Source organism: Musca domestica, unplaced genomic scaffold (genome assembly GCF_030504385.1).
Source record: "Musca domestica strain aabys unplaced genomic scaffold, Musca_domestica.polishedcontigs.V.1.1 1, whole genome shotgun sequence".
Taxonomy (NCBI): domain Eukaryota; kingdom Metazoa; phylum Arthropoda; class Insecta; order Diptera; family Muscidae; genus Musca; species Musca domestica.
This window is the reverse complement of record NW_026712114.1, coordinates 50523377-50549005: the sequence shown is the minus strand read 5'-3', so window position 1 is coordinate 50549005 and position 25629 is coordinate 50523377. Positions and strand designations below refer to the sequence as shown.

General features: G+C 35.2%; 1 protein-coding gene across 1 annotated transcript in view; it reads right to left on the bottom strand.

The window, feature by feature from the left end:
- The window catches only part of LOC101891503 (guanylate cyclase soluble subunit beta-1), a 233847-nt gene that overhangs the window by 81645 nt on the left and 126573 nt on the right, over positions 1–25629 (bottom strand). The window contains exons 4-10 of the mRNA XM_020039810.2: positions 22724–22824; positions 19329–19447; positions 18073–18222; positions 14330–14573; positions 10869–11132; positions 10685–10796; positions 10098–10257 (exon numbers count right to left, since the gene is read on the bottom strand). Coding sequence (XP_019895369.1) covers positions 10098–10257; positions 10685–10796; positions 10869–11132; positions 14330–14573; positions 18073–18222; positions 19329–19447; positions 22724–22824 — 1150 coding nt within the window. The remainder of the gene's footprint in view (positions 1–10097; positions 10258–10684; positions 10797–10868; positions 11133–14329; positions 14574–18072; positions 18223–19328; positions 19448–22723; positions 22825–25629) is intronic.

Below are 25629 nucleotides of genomic sequence, written 5' to 3'. Positions count from 1 at the left end.
AGAGAACTTTTAAAAGTTCTTCCTTGTATAGATGGCTCTTGAACGATATTGTCTATAAAGGACTTACGAAAAGTCCTCCGTGTATAATAGACTACTGAAGGACCTTCTCTGAACACATAAGTTTTTTTTGTGTATATGCAATACCTTCAAAGGATCTTCTGTCTTTAGGAAACCTCCAAAGGATCTTTTGTGTATAGAGGACTCTTGAAAGGGCTTCTCAATCTAGAAAAATGGTTTGTCTAAGTCTATCGAAAGGACTGATTGACTGACTGGAGTGATTTAACAGGATTTCCCTTCATTAAGGACCGTTCAATAGTTTTGTGGGCATGGAAGTTGAACTTTAGAGAGTTATTCTATCAACTCAAGTCGCTTTTGATGTCAATAGAGAAGCTTTAAAGGTCTTGTGTTTGAACTCTTGCATATAGAAGAACTTTTGATTATAGAAAAACGCATTCATCTTTTGTACATATAAAATGTTTAGATGGTCTCTGAGTATAGAAGACCTTGAAAAGACATCTTGCCTATAGAAGAACTTTAAAGCATTCCCTGCCTGAAAAAATTCTTTAATTGTGTCGAGAAAATACCTTAAATATTAGATTTTTACTAGTACCAATATTCCACCCAAACTCTTCTCTATATATGCAGAAAAATCGATTTTTATTTGCATCTAATGAGATTTCTTGTTTTACCCTTAGAGTTAAAATTTCCTCCTGCAATTTACTTGACACGCATTTCGAGGGGCAATTACATAAATTGCAAAGTTTTCTTAAAGACATGCCTATCGTTAAAATAAACTTTAGACACATACTCGTACAATGAGTATGTAACCCCACTATATGTAGTACATACACCCATGCTTCATACAAATTTTATAGCATATTTTCGTGTTGAATTCTTCTGCTGTTTTCAATTTCCCCTCCATAAAGTTTGTCGCTATGTTGTTGTTGTCATTGTCCTTGTTTCATATAAAGTATAATATCGCTGATGATATATCCTTAAAGAAGCAGCCAACATTTGTGCTGTAAAAACCACTTAATGTCATCTTTTCCCTTACCCCTCCCAGAGATTCCTTGTCATTTTTTTCGATACTGTTTCACCCCTCTAGCTACTTTGTCGGTTTGCGCCTTTTAAGGACCATTATTTGACTGTAAAATATAACCAGACATTTGCGGTAGACATCAATGTCAGAAACATGTCACTGTCCCTGCTCGGAAGCAGTCATCTTCAATGAGATGGAATTTTTCTTTCCTTTAAAGCAAGCGAGAACATAAAATGAAGGGAAAACACTCTTGTCATAATTTAAAGAAAAGAATATGGCAAAGAAATTGGAACTTTAAAAGGAAAGTTATCCAATTAAGTTCAGTGATTTTGCCAAAGTAAATAAGTGCGTGAAAAGAAAAAAAAAGGAGACTGTATTTTAAGAAAAGTTTTGAAATTTATTGCAATGCATTAGTCCGTACATCTTATGAGTGTGTGTAATTAGATTTTAAGGACGAACTTTTATTGAAAACGAAGTGTAAACATAACAACGTAAGTGAAGAGGTTTGCCCTAGTCTTAAAAAATATATTCTGGTGTGTGGTGGAGTGACAAAAATCAAAATAAGCCAACAAAGTTGCAAATTTCTTGTTAAGCGGAATACGATTTATCAATTACAATATGATTTTAAAAAGATTCCCATGACATCACTTTGTAAAACCTGACCATAAAGTGTTCGGTTTTGAACTCTGTGCTAAAGTGAAGAATCTATCTTACAAAATATTGCTCTTCATAGCATTTATCCATCCATTATCATTCCCTTAGTCCCTTAGTCCATTACAATTTATAAACCTATGTATTACAGATAAAACAACGGTACGTTTGGCGGATTTTGTAAACCTCCTCCATGTGAATATTTAAACTGTATTAAAATTAGTTTTATTTAATTTTTTTTGAAGAACAATATTCCAACTTTTTCTTATGCAAATAGAGGGGTCCCTTTCCACTAATTTATCTTTAATATTGTGGGCACCATCAACAACAACAGTGGGCCCCACAGACGGGAATCGTTAAATATACAGAAAAATGTTATGCTGATAGCTCACCCACAAAGAGTTGTATAACTAAAAACGAGTTAAAAAGTCGGTTTAGCCGACAGATGTATACCTTCAGCCAATGTTCGATTATTTAAATATATTTTGACTTCTGTTACGATAATTTAAATTGTCTACTCACTATAGAGTAGGATTCGAAGAAATGTGTCAATATTTTCCATTTCGTATCGGACCTAAATAAATATGATATAAATATTACGACGTGGCAGATTTCGACTACATTGGTTAGTTCCTTCACTTTATATGAGATATGTTATCATTTTGAGAAAAATCGCAGACTAGTTTCGCAAGTTATGACAGATATAAGTATTGAAAATTGTGAGCCTTTGTGAGTGAGTTACCAGAAGGGGTTTCGGATATATATTATCTTCACAACAGATCTTGTGTTAACAACAATTTTTGTATGTGTGAAATTTGAAGAGAGTTTGATGCTTATTTCGCTTTCTTTGAGCGTTTTGTGGGAGGTAGGTACCATAAGAAATGGTCCGATATATACCATCTTTATTATATAACTTGTGTTGATAGAAATATGCAGATGAGCCAAGTCTTACTGGATTCGGATGGAAATTTCGCGTTTTATGAGCTTAATTGATATTCAAAATTTCGACCTTTTGTGGGGGAGGTATTAGAAGGAATGGACCGATATATTCCATTTTTATACCCTCCACCATACATAGTATGGAGGGTATATTAATCAAGCTACAGTCAAAACGAATTAAGATAGGAAGGAAAAATTTTGCACAGATAAGTTTTTTGTGTGCAGGCAGGTCAAGTTTGAAAATAAGCTTTATCAGTCCACGATAGCGAATGTCAACGGTACCACCCTATAATCGGCATTTTGATAATCGTCTGAAATTCTACACAATGAGTTCTTCGTGGGTACTTTATCCCCTGAAAGAGAATTGTCTATATAGGACCACGATATCGTAAAGACCCCATATAACTGTACCTCTCTATATTCGGTATTTTAATGATTTAACCGCATTTTTAAATGGAATTGTTTGAAATTCTACATAAGGATTTCTCTGTGAGTACCTTATCCCCTGAAAGAGAATTGTCTGTATAGGTCCGCGATATCAGATATTCCCCATATAACTGTACCTCCCGACATTCGGTATTTTGATGATTTTAGTCACATTTTTCAATGACATTGTCTGAAATTCTGCTCAAGAATTTCACTGTGAGTATTTTACCACCTGGAAGAGAATTGTCTATACAGGTCCTCGATATCGTATAGACCCCATAATATGGTACTCCCCGATTTTCGGTATTTTGATGATGTTAGCCACATTTTTCAATGGAAGAGTCTGAAAATCCGCACAAGGAGTTCATTGTGAGTACTTTACCAACTGAAAGAGAATTGTCCATATAGGTCTACGTTTTAGTATAGCAATCATATCGAAAGATATTCGGTATTACTAGGATTTTCGCAACATTATTCATCGAAATTGCATTAAATTTCGTATTTGAAGCTTGTAATGGATGCTACAACCTATGCCGCAAAATTATCTATGCAGCTCCACGTCTTAGTATACATACCTCCCATACAACAGTACCTCCCTTTATTCGGTATTTTGATGATATTTGTGACATTGTTCACCGGAATTGTTTCAAATTTCGTATCTGAAGTTCGGAATCGGTACTTGAGCCTATGACAGAAAATTACTTATCCAACACCATGTCTTTGTATAGCCCCCATAAAAAAGTTTTTATTTAAGCGGTATATTTCGAGGTTACTTTTTTTATATTTTAAGTTCCTTCTGAATGGTGGAGGGTGTAAAAAGTTCGACCCGACCGAACTAAGCTTGTTAATATTTTAAAATGTGCTAAGTTGGAACAATATCGGTTACTTCCATCCCTCTCTATGAGATTTGAAAGTGGAAAATAAGTGGACCTATATTGTCCAGTTGGGACCAAATCGGATTTTCTCTTCGTGCGTACAGTTCTCGCTGTGGCTTAAAAATATATGAGAAATTCGCTCTGAACTATTATTTGCAGGGAATGAAAAACATGGGCAGACGTATGGATGGATGGACCGACTCGGATCATTGAGTTGTGATAATCGGTAAACTATATGGTGGGTCTTAGGATATGTGTAACTATTTTTAATAAAAAATAATTTTCATTCTTACTCATAAGGAAATATTTTCATTGCACAGTTTCCACAAGTACATTTCTTCATGTTCATGCAAAAATATTTAGATGTCTACTTCAAAGAATCAAATATCTGACTTTTGTGTATATGATGTAAAAATGGTAAAATGATTAATGGCACAGCAACGAACAAAATACCATACTTACATTGTTGTTTACCTAAATGTGTAATAGTTTTGGTGTATAATTTACTCCTCTGACCAATGCCCTTCTTTTTACTTTTATCTAAAGTATTTTAGTAGATATCCCACCCAAACTATAAGCACTTCGCCAATTAAATTAAGGGCGAAGGCATATGAATTGTCCATTTTATTTCATCTTCTATTATAACAACAACAGCAACAACATTGCAAACTACACAATATGACAATTGTTAATTTCATTTGTGAACAGTTAGAACGTAACCAAAAATAAATCCTTTTGTTCTTCAAGACTTTCTATTGCCAACAAATGGCCTTGCTTTAGAGGATGCCAAGACCTATTGAAATTCTCGACACGTCCGTTCATTTAAAAGCAAATTTGTGTGTGTGTAATGTAAGTAAAAAGCTTGACTGTACAAGTGATTCATCGTTTTTGACCTTCTTCTCTCCAGATTGTTGTACAAGCCAAAATGACTAACTCTCATAACTCGTTCGTTGGTTCATTAGTTTTGTGGCCATGTTACGTTGTATTTTAATTTCACTTGAGAGAAAGTGAAAAAAAAAAACACACACACACAAGAACACACTTACAAAAAATAATTGTGTATGTGCGTGTGCCAATTTTAATCAATTTTCTAAGTAGCAGTAGTGTTTATGAAGCTGATGATGTGTGTGACCATGTGCCGATCTAATGAAAATCGAAGGACATTTTTAATTGAAAAATAATATAAATTGTTGTTTTTCTTCTTAGATGGGGATGTCCGAGATATCAATATATAGTACTTTACTTAAATGCTTATCATTGACCTAAAATAATAAAAAATATTATTTTTAAATTTTCGTTAAGTAATAAACTTGTGTGCATTTTTATTTTTTCTGCTCTCAATAAAAATAAAGAGTAAGATTGAAATACTTTTTGCGTTGCTGAAAACCAGCAGAGCTCTGTGAATTAAAATATTGGGTGGTTAGTAAAGTAAATCAAAAAAAAAAAAAATATATATATATAATCTTTAGCAAGACATGTGGAATGAAAAAAAGGATATGAATCTGGTTCATTTTTTCAAGGATATGTGAACCTTAGATTCTGAATTAAAATTATTTCTAATCCTTAGCCTAAATTGTGAGAGGGGTTTTACTCTCCAGTTTAGCCGCTACCACAATTTTACTTTATCCCTTCACCCAATACGAAATATAGTACAATTATAGTACACATTTACGAAACCCTTATGTATCCGACTTATCCAGACTTCTGATTCTCATGTCAAATTTAAAGTTTTTAGCTCTATATGTTCACATAATACCAAATGGAATCGTCTTGTAAGTTTAGTACCAACTTAGAACTTTTCGTAACCTTTAATATCGAATTTAATTTTAAATTTAATGACTCTATAGATCGCAGTTTTCCGATACCCATGAAATGTTCACAATTATATACCAATAGGTGTAGAATTTTTGTGGGGTTTGAGTTAAGAACAAAGCTGAGTCCTACGACCAGATTTTTTTGAATTTTTATTAGAAGTAACGCTGTATACGCTATTTAGTCACACTTAAAACTACCACGGGCATGGATCATTTCTTCCCGAGGGATGCAATTTCCGCGGTGAGAAAGTGATATCAACCACAAAAATTGTCAACACTTAAAAAAACACGAATCCTAAAAGGAAGTATATGATTTGGTCTTTCGTCAGATGTACAGCCAAGTAATATTGAGCATGTAGGTAAGATTTAGATATTTGATGTCTGACCTCTTGTAAAATTCGACAAATAATTTTGCAGAATAAGTTGTCTTGCTACGATCTTATTCAAAGGGACTTTTTACCCCATGACTCGCAAGAGGGTTAACATTTTCTATTTGAGTAACTCTTGTTTTGAAAATTGTCGAAGATATTATATACCTCCAATCCAAGGATTCCAAGGGATTTAATCATATGATTTCAAAAATATGTGAAACATCTATTTAGGTTAATTTGCGATGCCAAACTTCAAAACTTTGATACACGAGACTTCAGTTTTTAGCTACCTTCATAGCCTACGGGGATATTGTTGTCGATTTATTGCTATTATAGCATATATCTTACAATACATAATACATTTGTCAATAATATGTCATTTTCGATGAAAAACTGCATCGGTTCACCCTGTTCGATATCAACTTTCAGTTTTGAGTTATGACACTGTGGCTAATCGTTGTAAATAAGTACAATGTGTTGGTCAATTTCTTTCTTCCTCTCCATAAGCCACAAAAACTACAAATATTTTTAGAATCGTAATCTTATATAAATCCTACACACAGTGGCTATGGACCGAGGGTACATATATTTGTAGACAAAACTGGGTCATACTATTTTATTACGAGTTTTCCTATCAGAAAGTGTGGGCTGATATAAAGAACTTGTGGAATTTTAGAGAAGACGGAAAATTTTGACCCTTTGCCACACAAAATGTTCAACTTGTACATTTTTATACCCTCAGCCACATGGCTAGAGAGGGTATATATCATTTGATACGGTCAAAACGTGCCTAGTCGAAATAACGGTTTTAGAACCTAGGTATCTTTGGACCAAATCCGTTTCAGGACATTTGAAGTCGATCTAGCGATGTACGTCCGTCCGTCTGTCCGGCTGGCTGGTGCGCACGATAACTCTCGAGTGGATTATCCGATTTGGTCCAAACTTGGTACATCGTAATATTTTTGTCAAACTAAGTTCGAGTCCAGAGATGGGCAATATCGGTAAACTCATTTTGGTACCTTTCCCACAAAAGATCGAAACTTTCAAAAAACATATTTTCTGCACAGAAAGCGTAACCATAATCCGAATTTGCTCTAACTTTGCAAATCTTAATATTTGCGTCAGTTTTATGTCAAGTGCGAAAATGGCCAATATCGGTCCACGAAAATGGCCAATATCGGTACCTCCGCCACAAAGGGTCAAAATTTTGAATAATTACAACTCTTATAAAATATGACGTAAGAGTCCGATTGTCTTCAAATTTCGCACATCCCAATATATTTATAAACTCAAGATCTGGTGTTAAGATGGAATATATCGGTCCACTCCTTCTGGTACCTCCCCCAAAAAAAGGTCGAAATTTTGAATATCCATTAAGCTCATAAAATGCAAAATTAACTTCCGATTCCATTTAGACTTAGCACATCTCAATATTTCCATTAACACAGGATCTGTTATAAAAACGGTAGAGATCGGACCATTCCTTCTGGTACCTGCCCTACAAAGGGTCAACATTTTGAATATCTATGAATGTCATAAAACTCGAAATAAGCATCAGATTCTCTTCATATTTCAAACATGCCATTACATATTTCTACTAAGACAATATCTGTTGTGAAGATGGGATATATCGGTCCACTCCATCGGGTACCTCCCCCCACAAAGGTTAAAAATTGTGAATATCCATGAAGCTCATAAAAAGGGAAATCAACATCCGATTCCATTCCAGACTTGGTACATCTTAATATTTCCATCAACACAAGATCTGTTATAAAGATTCTTTTGCTGTTCTGTGAACCCCTTCTGGTACCTCACCCACAAAGGGTCACATTTTCAATACTTTTTTCTGTCATAACTTGCGAAACAATCCAGCGATTCTTTACAAATTGCTTTATCTAAATATTTCTCTCAACAAGAAACCAGAGATGAATATGGAATTTATGATTTCCCATAAATTGGATTTTCGATTTTCTTGTAATTTTGTCCATACCAATATTTGTATATGTATTAGATGAAGCAGGAAAATGGAATACTTCGGTCGACTATATCTGGTAACTGGTAATATTGGCCCATTCCCTCAGAATCCACTCCATAGAGGGTCAACAAAATAATCATAACTGAAGCCAATATATGTTTAAATAATCGAACAATGGCTGAGGGTATTAGTTTGTCGGCAGAACCGATTGATACTTTTTAACTTGTTTCTTTAATGATTCGACTGTTATATCAAGATGTGCAAATTTTTGTCAAGACTCGTAATATCCTTCTAGAGTAATAATTCATAGCAACAGATAAACGAGGAAACTATATGTCATGCCTGGAGCGACAAAAAAATCGAAAAATAGATTTTTCTAAATCAATCATGTATATTAACCCTTTGAAATTATCACAGAAATTTCACACGATTTCAACAATATTTTTATTCAAGAAATCACAAAACAGAATAATGCAAAATTCTTACTCATTTATGCAGAAAAACAATTTTTGCTAATTTTGTATATTTGAACAATTGATTATGATTTATCCATGATCTAAGAAAACGAGATCTCGATTAATACCTTTTGGAATTTTTTTCAAAATAGTCCCTCTAATAAAGTTATTTGTTTTTATTTTGGCGATAAATTGAAGAAAAATAAATCTGTTATTTCTAATTTCACACGAGTTCTGATTATTTAAAATGAATAATGAATATATGCTTTTTTGCAATGCTTAGTGACCAGGAAATAGAAGTTTTCGTGAGATATTACCTCATAAAATAATGTGTTGGTAACCAAATTTATATTGAGTTTTTACAAGCAAAGTATGGTTTCGCCGACTCCATTAGCTTAATATTTAACTTATTAAGGTTTCCAAAGATGTTGCCCATTATTTTTATACCCTCCACCATACTATGGAGGGTATATTAAATTTGTCATTCCGTTTGTAACTCCTCGAAATACTCATGTCAGACCCAACAAAGTATATATATATATTCATGATCTGCGTAAAATTCTAAGAAGATTTAGCCATGTCCATCTGTCTGTCTATTGTAATCACGCTATCTTTCGAACGAATTGAGATAGAAGGCTAAAAATTTGCACAAATGTTTATTTTGCCAGTAGGCAGGTTAAGTTCGTAAATGGGCCAGGTCCACGTTATCATATAGCCCCCATATAACGATAGCCATGTCCATCTGTCTGTCTATTGTAATCACGCTATCTTTCGAACGAATTGAGATAGAAGGCTAAAAATTTGCACAAATGTTTATTTTGCCAGTAGGCAGGTTAAGTTCGTAAATGGGCCAGGTCCACGTTATCATATAGCCCCCATATAACGATACCTCCCGATATTCGGTATTTTGATGATTTTAGCGATACAATTCCGGTGAATTTGTTTCAAATTTGGCATTTGAAGTTCGAAATTGATACTAGAGCCTGAGACAGAAAATTGTCTGTGCAGGTCCACGTCTTCGTATAGCCCCCATATAACGATACCTCCCTATATTCGGTATTTTGACGATTTTAGGTACAATACTCACCGAAATTATTTGAGATGTCGTATTTGAAGTTGGTAATGGAAGCTACAGGCTGTGACAGAAAATTGTCTTTGCAGGTCCAGGTCTTCGTATAGCTCCAATATAACGGTACCTCCCTATGTACGATATTTTGATGATTTGATTGATGATTATTCACCGTTTATTTCAAGTTTCGAATTTGAATATATACAATGCCTATGTAGGTGTACGTCGTATAGGCCCTAATGTAACGGAGAATGTTACCTTTTTGAAATTTTCCAAATTCGTGCTAAATAGTAGAGGTATTCAAAGTGCGGCCCGACCGAACTTAATGCATTTTTACTTGTTTTTTTCTTCCTATTCCACATTGAATATCCCGAAATAATACTCTTGCTGAACTTACAAACTTATTCTAATAAATTCACCTTCAAATCCAATTTCACTTTATGGCTATAATAATAACAACATGCATCTCTCCGCGATACTTACCTTCAGTCGCAGATAGCGTTCATGTTTACCCATTGCACCTTGACGTGTCTGCAGGACATAGATGGTATTAATGTGGGCCAATACATTTTCAAATGTCAGCTGTAAATGAGGACGTATAGCTTCAAGTACTTCCAATAACGAACAGTTTTCTTCGGCCACTCTAGAGTACAGCAACGACAAGAAAAACGAGAAAAGGAAGGAAAAATGAACATAAATTCAAGATGAAAATTTTTCGAATACCAAACAACCAACAAACAAAGACATCAATTTCGAATAACTTAACAAAAGGTATAAATGGCATATCGATGCACTTGTAAAGGACATTTCAGAGACAGCTCGCACATACCTCAAAAGGTTTAAAATGCGATGGAAAAGAGGATACGCAAAAAAAAACAACAAACAATCAATCAATTTTTTCAGCTAAAGAATTAAAGACAAAAAATGAAAGATAAAACAAACAATGAGGACAACATCTGTAGTGGTGGATGGGGGAAGGAAAAGTTTTTACCAATTTACGTGGCATATCTGCATCTCTTTAATGTCCTTCTCAACGCAATTGAAATTTTCAATGTACTCCCACTACTTACCTTGGTATGACTCTTGACACGGATTTACCAGCCTGGACAATTTTCATTTGACGATCGAATATCAGATGAAATGGAAATACTTTGCAAAATGTTGCGGGCGATATAAGGGGAGCTGCAAGGAAAGAATGAAAAATGACCTTTGAAAATATCCTGCCAAACGTCCAAAGCCTCAATTTATTCTTACCATCACACAAGAAGTCTGTGTCATCTGGTGGCTCTTTGCCCGCCTCATCCTTCGAACTGGATGCCTCATTATCCGATTTATTATTGGCCGATGTTTCACGTATTAGAAATTGGACATGGTCATAACGTTCAATGTCATCGCTTTTATTCTTGAGCAGCCGCAGACATTTCTGTTCCTTGTCGTCACTGTCAAAGCTATCGGCATTTGTGCCTGCCATTGATGAGGCGGAATTCGATTTATTTCTAGTAAAGGGACATTGTTGTTCTGTAACAATATGGAAGGAAACAGAGAATGAGCAGAATGTGTAATGGAAATTTGCTCGTTTTTTTTTTTCAATGTCTATGACATTGAATGAAATTCTAATCGAAGCAAACTTAAATTTGTATTCGTATTTTTTTTTTGCCCCCAAGATATTCCGTCTTTCAAAGGCATCATTTGATTGAATTCGGGCCTATTTACAGAATATTAAAGAGGATGAACGCATTATCAAACTACGTGGGATGGGTTCTAATAGTTGGGGATGCACAGAAATAGTTTTTCGAACTACCCAACTAATATTAGCAGATGTTTTGAATTTAATCAATATATAACAGGAGCTAGCTAGCCATTTCCGGAAAATAGCTACTTTAAAAGGGTTTCCATTTTATGGATATAAGAAAAGGAAACAAATCAGGATTCTAATGTATATAACACATTCAAAGTGATATGTTATTAATTATATACCCTGTACAATACTATGGAGTGTACAGGGTGAGATCAAAAAATTGCAACAAAGTAAAACGCCATAATTTTTACAATTTTTTTTTAATTTTTATTTAATGAAAGCAAAAATGTCGGAAATAGCATCAAATTTTAGAATAAGTTTAGATTTGGTCGAATTGGTCACATTTGGTCCGAACTATGGCCTTCAAACGGCCAATGAAACGGTCACACGCTACCCCAATGTTGCTCTGCGCTTTTTTGGCCCATTCCGGCGAAGCGCTTGCTTGAGGTGATCGACATGTTTGCGTGCCCAATGCTTTAATGCACCCTCCAAAATATTTTCGCAATAATATTCGGCATTTATTCTGATGCCACAGTCGATTAATATGAGCGGAGAACATCCATCGGCTGTTATGGCGGACCGCACCACCACCATGGCCGCCGCTTGAGTTCTGGTGGCGAACCGAATAGGCACATTTTAAGCTGACCTCTTTTGTAAGTAAACACGATCATTTTGTTTGTTTACAAACTGCTCGACTACGAATGTGTTCGCATCGGAGAAAACCATATTCGGCAGTTCACCACTTTCGGCCAAGCGTAGCAACTCTTTAGCTCTTTTGAGTCTATTTTCTTTATTTCTGAACTTACACCGTAGTTCTTGCTGAAAATGTGCCCCTTCGGTTGGGCAGAAGGGGCTAGAGCTCAAGCGCCGGCCATGGTGATGGTTTGCTGCCATAACAGCCGATGGTCGCTCCCCGCTCGTATTAATTGACCGTGGCATCAGAATAAATGCCGAATATTATTGCGAAAATATTCTGGAGGGTGTATTAAACCTTGGGCATTCAAAAACATTTTGGCCTCAGACCTTGGACATTGCAACAGGACTCAGCACCATCGAACCCAGTACAAAATGAGCTTCCTCGCTTAATTTCCAGCGCACAATGGCCACCAAAATTTGATTTTAAATTTTGAATTGTACATCTTCTAAAGTTTTTCTACACCCCGCAACACTATGCGTTAAGGGTAAGATATACAGGTCGCAATTATAGTCCGATACTCACGAAATTTTGCTTTGGGTAGGAATAGGATCAAGATTAAAGCCTATTGAAGATGTACATTTAGTGGTTCAAATGGAGCAAAAATTTTCCTGATTTCGCAGTCTCTCCATAGGCCACAATTATGAACCAATCGACACCGAATTTTGCATGAGAAGAGAATTAAGGCAAGGAAGAAGTCAAGTATTTTGGCTGACCATTGGATTATATTTAGCTGTAAAATTTATCACAATTTTCGTGTGAAATTGTTTTGAATACCTAACTGCATGACGGTGTGCCTAAATATTGGTCAAAAGCTAAAGGCAACATCTGCGCAGGACTCTATAATTTCTCTTTCTATGGAGTAAATTATGTTGTTTGCAAATTTTGTGGATTAGGTAAAAGGAGGAACGGACCGATATTAATCTAAGTTTTATAATAATAGTACGAAGTTTGGATCAAATCAGATACGTTCTACAAGAGTTATCGTGCGCACCAACCATCCAGACAGACGGACCGACACACCGAGATGGACTCCAACTTTCCTGAAATAAACTTGGTCCAAAGATACCTAGGGTCTTAAACTGTTATTTCAATGCCGCAACTTTTGGCATTAACAAATTGTATATACCCTCTGTAGCCATATGGCTGAGGGTATATCAATGTTTTAAAATTAAGATTCATCTGCGCAGATCATGTCTCCTCTGTTTGGCTATATTCGTCAACGAAATCAGCATCAAAGAAAAAGTTAGAAGTGCGATTTTCCGGTATGTGTGATTTCACCTGGAAGTTATCTTCAGAATTTCGTTGGAATTGTTAGTATTTTTCACACAAACGTTGTGGCTCATTTTTCCCCTTAATATAAGCCTATGGCCATGCAAAAAGCTAGGCTTCTGTCCTCTTCTAAATTCAAACCCCATGCAAAATGCAGTGTCGATTGGTCTGTACAGTAACTGCAAAGTTAGAATTGTTCTCTTGTTGGTCCATTTCGACCCCTAAAAATTTCGCGACCATCTTCAGAAATAATAGGCTTCTACTCCGACCCTAACCCCACCTCCATACTAAATTTCGTGAGGAGCAGGCCATAATTGTGACCTGTAACGTGGAGGTACCCTTATATTTGACCTACGTAGACTATTATTGGTCACAAGGGTTTCAGCTCATTTTGTTACACCAAACCGTGAACTTGAACACCGAATTTTACACAATAAAGCTTAAATAGTAAAAATAGCGAATATTGAGAGGTACTGATATATGGTGGCCAATCGAATATATAGACCGACATAGACGATTTAGGAGCGCTATATGTCTACCGATAAAATTGTATGCTGTGTATAATTGTAGGCGTCTATCTCAATTAGTTCGAATGATAGCGTGTTGGCAACAGTCAGAGACACAGGACGGACATGCATCGATAAATTTACTTAGAAGTTCTCGTTGATCCAATATATGTATAGTTTGTAAGGTGAAACGTGTTTTCACCTTTAATTATAAGCGGAATGATTAAGGTTATATACACTTCATAGCCTTGTGAAGGGAATAAATATTTCCATCAACAACAGCTACTTATTAATAAAGAATGCTTATCACAGTTCCAACAATTCCAATTCCAACCACAATTTTACTTTTCATGACCTTTCAATTAACACGATTCGTGTCACTTATTGCATTTCTACATAGCCTTACCGTTCAATTTGAGAACATATCGATCTCTGTAATACTTACCATCTGGCCTTCTGTTATTTATGAAATTATCTGTGGATCCATCGTTGTTATTGTTCAGATTGTTGTTGTTGCGATTATTATTTTCCTCATTTGAAAATGTTGTCGAAACGGAAGCGTTTGATTGTTGATGCTGTTGTAATTGCTGTGCAAAAACATCATCCTTCTCATCTTCTTCCACTGGATCACCTTTTCGCTTAACAATGTCGATTTCCACATCAACGCCATGCAGCTTTGAGGCCACAGCCTACAGCAGCAGCGGCAACAGAGGAGATTGAGAAAAAATGTATGTAATAAATAGAGAAAATAATATTGATTTTTAGTTTGACAAGAGTTTCAAATGAAAGTGGAAAATGTGGTAGTGTTTTATAGGCAGTGATCACAATAACCGGTTGAGAGTTTAATTTGTCTGAGAATATTAAGATTATTCGTTCCACTAGTAAAATGCTTCATACTATTATACATAAAAAATCGTAATGTATTCTACACGTATCCATTGGTCAACTCTACAGAACACCTTCGGGAAACATCTTCCTCATGAAGTATTCTATACAAATATATCTTTATTAAATACTCCGAATTTCGTCTATTCATGAGGTTTTATAATGATCTTAGATACTCAAAAGTTAATTTAAGGTTTCACACATACATAAAGACATTTCATGATATTCTTCACATATTTTTAAGATCTTCTGTAGGCTATCTCAAAATAAAAGACATTCTGGAGGCATTTTGTTAAAATGAAGACCATCGATTTCGAATTTCATAAACAGAAGGCATATCAGAGGTTTTACCCATATAAATGATTTTTTGGTCAAGAATCTCATTACTTGATAAAGGTTAATTCGGAATCTGAATATATTGTATGCCCTACACAACACTGTTGAACGGGATACTATGTATTTTTGTATTTGTTTGTTACATGCATAAGAAAACATGACCGAGCCATAGACCCTCATATAATCCTTCCTTAAGTCGATTTATAAATTTCTGCCGAGCTATTATTATTATGATCGAAGTATATGTTGCACTTAGTAAAGGTCTCATTTATTTTTTTTCTAACTCACCGAACAGAATCGATATACCTATGGGTGTTTGTCCTCTATTCTCTTGAAATTTAGCATGGAGTTAAGGTTAGGGGGAGAATAGAAGCCAAAAACAGAAAATTGTCCTACTTTTTAATCCCTCTAAAGGTCACAATTATGAGCCAATCAACACGTAACATTGCATAAAGTTAGAGTTTAGGGCAGGGTATTATTCCATCAAATTCTATGGTTATCAGAAAATCATTGAGGGATAAAATGGACCATAATTTTTATGTGAGATTACCAAAATATCCATTTAATTGCTAATCTTTTTGATGAAATCACATATGTATATATTTTACTATATATGCGATATCTTGGATATCAGCACCTTTTCGTGTATTTGTGATTTCGCTGGAATTTCAAATATTCGCGGTTAAAGGAAAATTTCGTATTTTTATGTAAAAGTTATGATCTATTTCAACGGCTAAATATTGTTTGATGACCATTTAAATTGGTTCTGCTATGGCGCAGCTCTAAACTCTAGGTCCTTGCAATTCCCACTGGACATTTAGAGAAACTACAAAATCAAGATTTTTCTGTTTTTGGTCCATTTCAACCCCTCATAGTTTTGAGATCCTCTCTTCCAAAAATAATTTTCTATTCTGATCCATGCTAAATTTCGTGAGAATCGGGCCATAATTGCGACCTGTTGCGTGGTTACAATTTAAGATGGACAGACTAACAGACATTTACCCCACCAATATTATCAAATGTGGTGGCGCTGTTGTTTTCCGCGAATCTTTCTTCAGTTTGGTTTCTATTTGAAAGGCAACGTGGAACTAAATATTCAATGTTCTGCCACCGGGCTAGAACCAAATATGAACTACAAATAGCAATTTTTAGACAAATCTGTAGTAAAATGTGGAAAAAACACATCATAATATCGAATATAGGGAGGTTCAGTTATATGGGGGTTATACCAAAACATGGACCAATACGTACAATGTTTCGCCGTACGAGCTAGAACCCATTATGACCCACAAATACGAATTTTTAGACAAATTCGTCAAATCATCAAAATACCGAATATCGGAAAGTACCGTTATATGGGGGCTACACAAAAACGTGGACCTACACATGCAATGTTTCGCCACACGAGCTAGAGCCCATTATGACCCACAGAGACTAATTGTCAGACAAATCTGTGCAAAAATGTGGCTACAATCATCAAAATACCGAATATCGAGAGGTACCGTTATATAGACACTATACCAAAATGTGGACCGATATATCTCATTTTCAATACCAACTCTGACACTTGTATTACGTACAAAAAAATTTCTGTATGTGGTTGTTGTACAACAACACTTGCTTTTACCTGCATTATTCTACCATGATGCTTGGGTAAATATTCTTTAAACGATATTTAAAATATTCAACAATTCTTGGACAAGGATTCCTTTTTATATCCTCCACCAAAAAAAGTATGGAGGGTATATTAAGTTCGTCATTCCGTTTGTAACTCATCGAAATAATCATTTTAGACCCAACAAAGTATATATATTCTTGATTAGCGTAAAATTCTAAGACGATTTAGGCCAGTCCGTCCGTCTGTCCGTCTGTTGTAATCACGCTACAGTCTAAACGAATTAAGATAGGAAGCTAAAATTTTGCACAGATCTCACTTTTGTCAATGGCAGGGCCCCATATAACAGTAACCCCCAATATTTGGTATTTTGATGATTTTACCCACATTTTTCAACGGAATTGTCTGAAAATCCACAAGAGGAGTTCCTTGTGGGTACTTTATACCGCGGCAGAGAATTGTCCATACAGGTCCACGATATCGTATAGCCCCCATGTAACGGTACCCCCACGGTATTCGGTATTTTGATGATTTTAGCCACATTTTTCTATGGAATTGTCTGAAATTCCACAAAAGGAGTCCCTTGTGGACATTTTACCCCCTCAAAAAGAATTGTCTATATAGGTCCACGATATCGTATATCCCCCATATAACTGTACCCCCCGATATTCGGTATTTTGATGATGTTAGGCACATTTTTCAATGGAATTGTCTTAAAATCCATCCACACAAGTAGTTCTTTGTGAGTACTTTACCCCCTGAGAGAGAATTGTTCATACAGGTCCACGATATCGTATATCCCCCATATAACGGTACCCCCACAGTATTCGGTATTTTTATGATTTTACCCACATTTTTCATCGGAATTGTCTGAAAATCCACACAACTAGTTCCTTGTGGGTACTTTATACCTCGGCAGAGAATTGTCCATACAGGTCCACGATATCGTATAGCCCCCATGTAACGGTACCCCCACGGTATTCGGTATGTGTATGTATGTGTTTGGTGTCCTAAATAATTTTGGTCTATGATAGTGGGGATCGGACAATAATTTTGACATGTCCAGCGATTACTATTCAATATGGACAAACGAACGCACACACAGCTGGATCGACCCAGCTCTTCACGATATGGTGATCATAGCGGGTCTAGGACCAAGATTTTGAGGTGTAACAAACTTTTAGGCTTAATCAAACATTCGTGTATTACTGATTGAGGTCTTTAACTCATATCAATGTTTACCACATTTGTTTCAATTTAAATCAACCTCGATAGTATTTGTGACTTATATCTTTCTAAACATAATCGACCTTGTATTTGTGATCACTCTTTACATATACACACACACTTACCTTAACAATGCCAATGACAATATGTTCCAAACCCGGTCGCTCTGAATAGTAATGCAGCAGTAATTGACCATCCTTCTCTGTGCAACGAAACGAAGGAGCTCTCATACCCGGATACAATGTGCCCAAATGGTCGTGCAGGGCATCCAGATTCTGATACAAGGCAAGATTTGTTTTTTCATTTTTATTCGATGCAGTTATCGTGTGTCGTCGTAGTTTGTTTTATTTTTTTTTTTATTTTTGTGTTCGTAGTTCGTTTTATTGACAATAATTGAAAATAACAGTGAACCGAATAACGTGGCATTCGATGTTATTTGTTTGGTAAAGTTAAGGTATTAAATCATCGATGAAGAGGTAGGGGTATTCAGCGAAAACAATTGGGATTGTTGCATTTCCCCAAAAAGAAATATATAAAAAATACACAGATGGCGATGGCAAGTATAGCAGCGGCGGCAGCAACATCATCGGGGTATTGTCACACACAATTCGTCGTCATAATTCAATGCAGGCGACGGCGAACAGCAGAAATTCAATTCAATTCAAGTTTTTCCATTATGGCATGACAAACGAGCACCAGGACGACATGGACAAATAACAGAGAAATTGTTGAGCACACAACAGTTTTGTAGGTTTGTTTTGTGTTTTTTGTTGGGAATGAAAACAGCAACAACAACAGCCAACAAGCCATACAGTCCAACACAGAAGCCATATCCCAGGCAAGGATGACGTTGGCGTCCAAAGAGAGAAGCCAGTAGAGTATTATTGAGTTAAAATTTACAGCATCGGTGTTCAGCGCATAACGAGAAAGAAAATGGAATAAAAAAGGAAAAGAAGAAAACGGAAAGGATGTAATGAAAATCATTTGAAATTGAAACTAAATCGAATGTGAAAAGTAGTTGTTGTCTGATTATAGTAAGTAAGAAGAGGTGGGTGAATGGCTTTGGTAAAATAACTCTCCAGAAAAAATAGTAGAAAGCAGTGGGAAATTGATCAAATGAAAACCCATTTGAGTCTTTTTATTCACAAATACTCCATTGGGTGTTGAGTATCTCCAGAGATTGTTGTCGGCAAGCCACAACGCAGTTATCACCACAGATGTTATGGGAGGAAAATAATTAAAACTAATAGCTAATAATGAATGAAACCATGAAAATGATTTTAATTACAATCAGACACCTGATGATTTGCATTGGATAATGTGTTGTGTAGTTGAAGTATTAGGCGAATTCATACATTAAATAGCCTAATGACAAATTTACCTGTAAAAAATCTCTGGGGGTTGCACCGAGTACTTGCAGAATTTTATCATATCCTGAATCCTGACAAAATTCAAAAAAGGTTTTACCAAACAACTCCAGTATATCATCTGCGGGTATATCTGTAAGAGTAAGAAATATGATAAAATTTTAAACAATGTTTTATAGATTTAAACAGTTAATCGAAAATATAGATTATCCCTATTTTTGAGTAGGTCTTAACATCATATTCTTAATTTCTTTATTTCACTTTAATTCAAAAACGTGTATCCACCTGATTTTCGGTATTTTGATTTTTTCAGCAACGGCATTCGACAAATATTTTTCAATTAACAAGGTTGTAGTATTGTGGGACTTGTGTCAACCCACATCTAATGGTAAGGACACTTTGCTAAGATTTGTAAATTCATGTCTAACAGGGGTACCTTCAATCCGACGTTGCGTACAATAACCTTCAACTTCGCCATTATGTAAAATGTTTTGCACGAATTTATTGCCCAAATATGCCCGGTTCATATCATCAAATCTACAAAATAATCACGCTGCATCAGTTTAAAATTCTTTAAACATACCAAATTTATGCATATTTGTATAGCATAAAACACTACTTTTTGGGTATATTATAAGTTTAAAATTTTGCAAGAAGTTGGGGCTAAAATCAGAATAGAAGTCCATTTTTTGCAGACTGAAAAAATTTCCTGATTTTGCATTGGGATATTTTTAAGACGGGACGGAAGCCCTGCAATTCACCATAGCTGTGTGAAAAATTCCAACAACATACGATCTAGCTATGTATGTCCGTCCGTCTGTCCGTCTGTCTATGTTAATTTGTAATCACTCTACAGATCGCAATTATGACCCGATCTTCACGAAATTTAAAGTGGAGGTAGGTCTAGTGCCAGAATAGAACCCTATTGCTGTTGGAGATGATCGCATAATATTTAGGGGTTGAAATGGACCAAAAACTGAAAAATTTCCTGATTTTGCAGTTGCTTTACAGGTCACAATTATAGACCAATCGACGTGGAAGTTAGTATGGGGCTAGACCTTAGAGCTGGGCAGAAGCCTTCCAATTTTGATGGTCATCGGGTAATATATAGTGGGTGAAATAGACCATAATATTTGTGTTAAATAAAAGTCAAATTTTCCATTAAACCGCGAATATTTTAATCCCGGCGAAATCACATATAGACGAAAAGGTCAATTCTGACCGTTACGTAAATGCCGACAGTAAAAATATCGGATTTATATAGCGAAATATATACAATGTGTATACAAAAAGAACAAGGATGTTAGCTAGAATGCTTATATTTCAAGAATTGTTGAACCGATTTTGACAAATTTGTCAATTCCGAATGCCCTCTTGGCATAAAAGAATAAAAGCCAAAAAATTTGCATAAAAATATTCCAGTAATGGTGTTAATATAGATTCTGTAGCATTTTGAGATATTTTTTTCAAATTGACTTGTAATATTGAAGTATATATTTTGTAATATTTTTTCATCTTACAACACTGGTTGGGGTTATTATATACAGATTGCAATTATCGTCCGATCCACACAAAATTTTTTAAAAGGATAGGGATAGGCTCTGAAGGGCTTAGCCTGTTGTTTTCAAAGATGCCCGCAATATATTTAGGGGTTGAAATAGACCAGCAACTAAAAATGCTTCCGATTTTGCAGCCGTTATAAAGGTCACAAATACCAACAATAGGACACGAAATTTCGCATGAAGTAAGAGTTTAGGACAGCGAGTAGAATGGACCACTACTTTTGTGTGAAAAAATACCAACATTTCCATTGTACCGAATGAGAACATATTGTAGTGTTGTAGGGTATCACATGGTCAGCCTCGCACGACTATAGCCTTTGCTTAGTTGTTTCTTTAATTTTATTGAATGAAAACAAAAAAAGGAAACAGCATAACAGCATCTTTGGCACGAATTATGGCCTTCAAACGGCCAATAAAGCCGTCACACGCTGCCCGAATGTTGCTCTGCGGTATTTTGGCCCATTCCCGGTGCATTCGATCAAGTCGCTTCTTTACTTTTCGAACCATTTCTGCTGATGTTGCTGTTTTCAAACAAAAAATTTATTCAACACAAAAGATTTATTCACATTTAAATGCTGGAGTGCTTTAACGATAGCCACTTTTGGTTTTCCAGCCAAATACAAAGAAATAACACTATTACGCTTGATTTCCATTACGGATAACTTTTTTTCTGGAAAGTTCTCACCAAAATGCTTGGAAACAGTATAATGAGCTGTCACTGGAATAATTTAAGCAGCTGTCGGGTGAGTGTCTTAGAAATGACATCAGTCTGAAGTTGGTTGCACTTTTTTCATCTCAGCCTGTATACCATCTCTAGCCATATGGTTGAGGGTATAAGAAGGATCTCAGTTTAAAACTCGGGTTATGGTTAAAGAGAAATAATGATTGATATGAAATAGGCCAAACATTAAATTTCTTCTGATATTGCAATGAAAATAGAACAAGATTCTAGCCCCATATCTTAAAATATTTAGGTGCCTTTTTATAAAGGCCTTAACCGAATTGAAGTCATTTTGTTTTGTTTCAGAAACTTCAAATTAAAAAAGTAAAATAAAATTTTAATATGAATGAATGAATAAATTAAGTATATGGAATGGAAACGTGTTAAATTAGCAGTAAAAACTATTAACTAATATTTTCACAAACTTTACACCTTCTTTAATTATGCTTTGTAGGAGAATTGTTCATCAATCCATTAGAAGTAGAGCTTTTACCCTAAAATGTGTTTCTAATGTTACTGTTTTAGTAACTTTTAGACTTTTCATGTGTTCTAAGACAAATAGTCGAATATTTGATTTGCTGCTATTCCATTTTAAGAGAGTTTTTAACCATATTTAAAAAAAGGACCAAAGATACCCCTTTGATGATTCGCTGAGGGTTAAAATTTTTGATCAAAATAATCTTCGAATTGTTATCAGCAATATTGCTCAAGATAGTATGTAGTCAAAATGACCGTTCTCCAAATAATCTGAATCCGAAATTTTTTAAAAAAGGTACAAGAAGGGAGTTTTTTTACAATCAAGCTACTTTGCGATGTATACATTCAAATTGCCGATAAACGTTTCTCCTATTTTAGCTTCTGTAATAATCCCGGGGGTTTCCTGTAATAATCGAAAATTTTAATTTTGTCTTACAGTGTTTTTGCATTTGTTTGTAGTATTCTCTTTTGATCACGTATATTGAAACGTATTGCTCCAAGGACGAACTCTGTTGAATTTGGTGAAAATCGGTCCAAATTTCGATATTTTTGGCACATTTGACCGGTTATATCCGGTATTAAATACGACAAATTTGGCGACTCATACATATCCTTACGTGTTCCTTATTTAAAAAATTCGAATACTCACTTAAAATTTCAACTGCTGCTCCAATTAAGTTGTACGTAATTTCATCGTCATAAATTTGTCGCACCAAAAATTGTCCTTCCATTGAGACCATGGCTTTTTTCCTGAAAATATAGAAGTAACAAAGTGAGTTGTTAAATATAATGATTACAGATTTATGTTCAAATTTATTTCAATAAAAACATAAAAAAATCATAAGCCCTCACTATCTATTTTAGCATCATAATAAATATAAAAAAGTGCATATTATACTTTACGTTTAACTTTCAAATTTGGTGTCAGCAAGGGCAATGTTTTTCGGCCTTAATCTTCATTGAAATTTAAAATTCGCTATGTGTGAAATAATTCAATTCTTTCTCAGACCAACAGTTAAACCTAAACCTCCAGTATTTAAAACCAACTTTTCCCAACGTAACCAATACAAAAAATCCATAAAGCCACTATTAATTGAGGTGTACATTTTAATGGTCATATTTAAATCGTTGTTGCAATTTATCTTATAAATGTTTTAACAATTTAATTAAAAAACACCCAACCAAGGGTAATTTCAAATTCAGAGTTTCTGGTGTGCAATGCAATGCATGAAGGATATAAAAAAGCTCCCAGCAAATTTATGTGAGTGTCTGTGTGAGTTTGTATGTGAGAGAGAATCCATCAAGGAAATTAAGAACAATTAATTACATTTCTTGTGGGGTTTCATCCATAATGATCCATATGTCCAGTGCACCACACAATGGAAACAAATGTTAAATAAGCAATTAAGATTTAATCAACAGTGACAAATAAATTATTTTTTTTAATGGATTACACATATACAAATGCATTTTGGATAATCCATATTTAAAACATGCTAGCTGCTGCAGGCTGGGGAAGAATTGCATTTATTTTTGAGTAGAATTAAACCCAGCAAAAACTTCGGAGCTCTATGAGCCGAAAAGTCCATGAAAAGGTACAGTAAAACAATTTCCTTTTGCATTATCAGTAGTTGAAAATAATGAATTATTCCTTAAAAAAATTTAAAGCAAAATAACTTTCTTTGTTCTCATTAGAAAACCAAAGGTTGTGAGTTGTGAGTATACCATAATCCATAATACTATGTGTAATCAGCATTTACCTGGAAATAAGCATTTTAGACCTCACAAACAGTATTTACTCTGGTTTCGGAAACAATTTTATGTTGGTTTAGCCCTTCTATTCTCCGAACAGAATACAATTAATTGATAATGAAAATTTTAACCATGAAAATATTTTTTGGTAACGAAAATGGGAATGAAAGGTTGGCAGTAGGCATGATTTCGGATTTTACCGAATTTCCGGTATTTTGTCGATTTAAGTCACATGTTCTAAGAGAAACTTATGAAATTAAAGTTTGTAATGGGTTCTACCTCCCCCATTTTACTGTAAAAAAAACACGCCCAGCGAAACGGCTGAAGTTAGAATCTTAAAATTTAAATGAATATAGTACAATTCAGTGCTTTTCATACAATTATACAGGGTGAGATAAAAAAGTGCAACGAATTCAAACGCCATAATTTTTACAATTTTTTGTTTTTAATTTTTATTTAATGAAAGCAAAAATGTCGGAAATAGCATCAAATTTTAGAATAAGTTTAGATTTGTTTGAATAAGTCACCTTTGGCACCAATTATGGCCTTCAAACGGCCAATGAAACCGTCACACGAATGTTGTTCTGGGGTATTTTGGCCCATTCCCGAGGAAGCGCTTGCTTGAGGTGATCGACACTTTGGTATTTTTAGTGCCAACCTTGCTTTCCAAAATACTCCAGACACAAGATTTTGGTGGCCATTTTGCGCTGGAAATGAAGTGAGGGACCTCATTTTGTAACCATTCTTGGGTGGCGCGTGCTGAGTACGATGGTGCTGAGTACTGTTGGAATGTCTAAGGTCTGCGGCCAAAATGTTTGCGTGCCCAAGGCTTTACTACACCCTCCAGAATATTTTCGCCATAATATTCGGCATTAATCGACCGTGGCTATTAATACGAGCGGGAGCGACCATCGGCTGTTATGGCGGCTCACACCATCACCATGGCCGGCACTTGAGTTTTATTGGCCAACCGAAGGTGCACATTTTTAGCTAACCTCTTTGGCAAGTAAACACGATAATTTTGTTTGTTTACAAACTACTGGACAACGAATGTGTTCTCATCGGAGAAACCCAAATTTGACAGTTCACCACTTTCGGCCAAGCGAAGCAACTATTTAGGTTTTTTGAGTCTATTTTCTTTCTGTTGCGGTGTAAATTCTTGCACTTTTTGGAATTTCAATGACATTACCCCGAGCTCATTTATCAATATTTGCCGAATGGAATATTGTGATATTTTCAGCTCACGAGCCATTTTTCGGCCACTGCGACGCAGGTTTCGATCAAGTCGCTTTTTTACTTTTCGAACCTTTTCTGCTGATATGCTGTTTTCTTCCGTCCACTTCCTTGACCTCGGGCTACGCTACCAGTATCACGGTACGAGACACAACAGATTTATTCGTATTTAAATGCTGGACTGCTCTTAAGATAGCCACTTGTGGTTTTCCAACCAAATATAAAGAAATCACGCCATCACGCTTGAATAACTTTTATTTCTGGAAAATTCTCACCAAAATGCTTTTGTACGCTTGTAAACAGTATAATTAGCACTACCACTGTCGGACGAGTGTCTTAGAAATGACCGCAGTCTGAAGTTTGTTGCAGTTTTTTCATCTCACCCTGTATACAATTCTCGAATTATGTAATTCTACACATTTAAAAATGCATTCCATGCTCGGCAGCTTTTTATATAAGTCAAAAGAGGAAAATTCTATATGTGTTATTTTTTGCTTTATTTATTTTTTTATTTACAATACACACTTTTCAGTATTCATAATATACTCAAATTTGAAGTACATTCTTCTA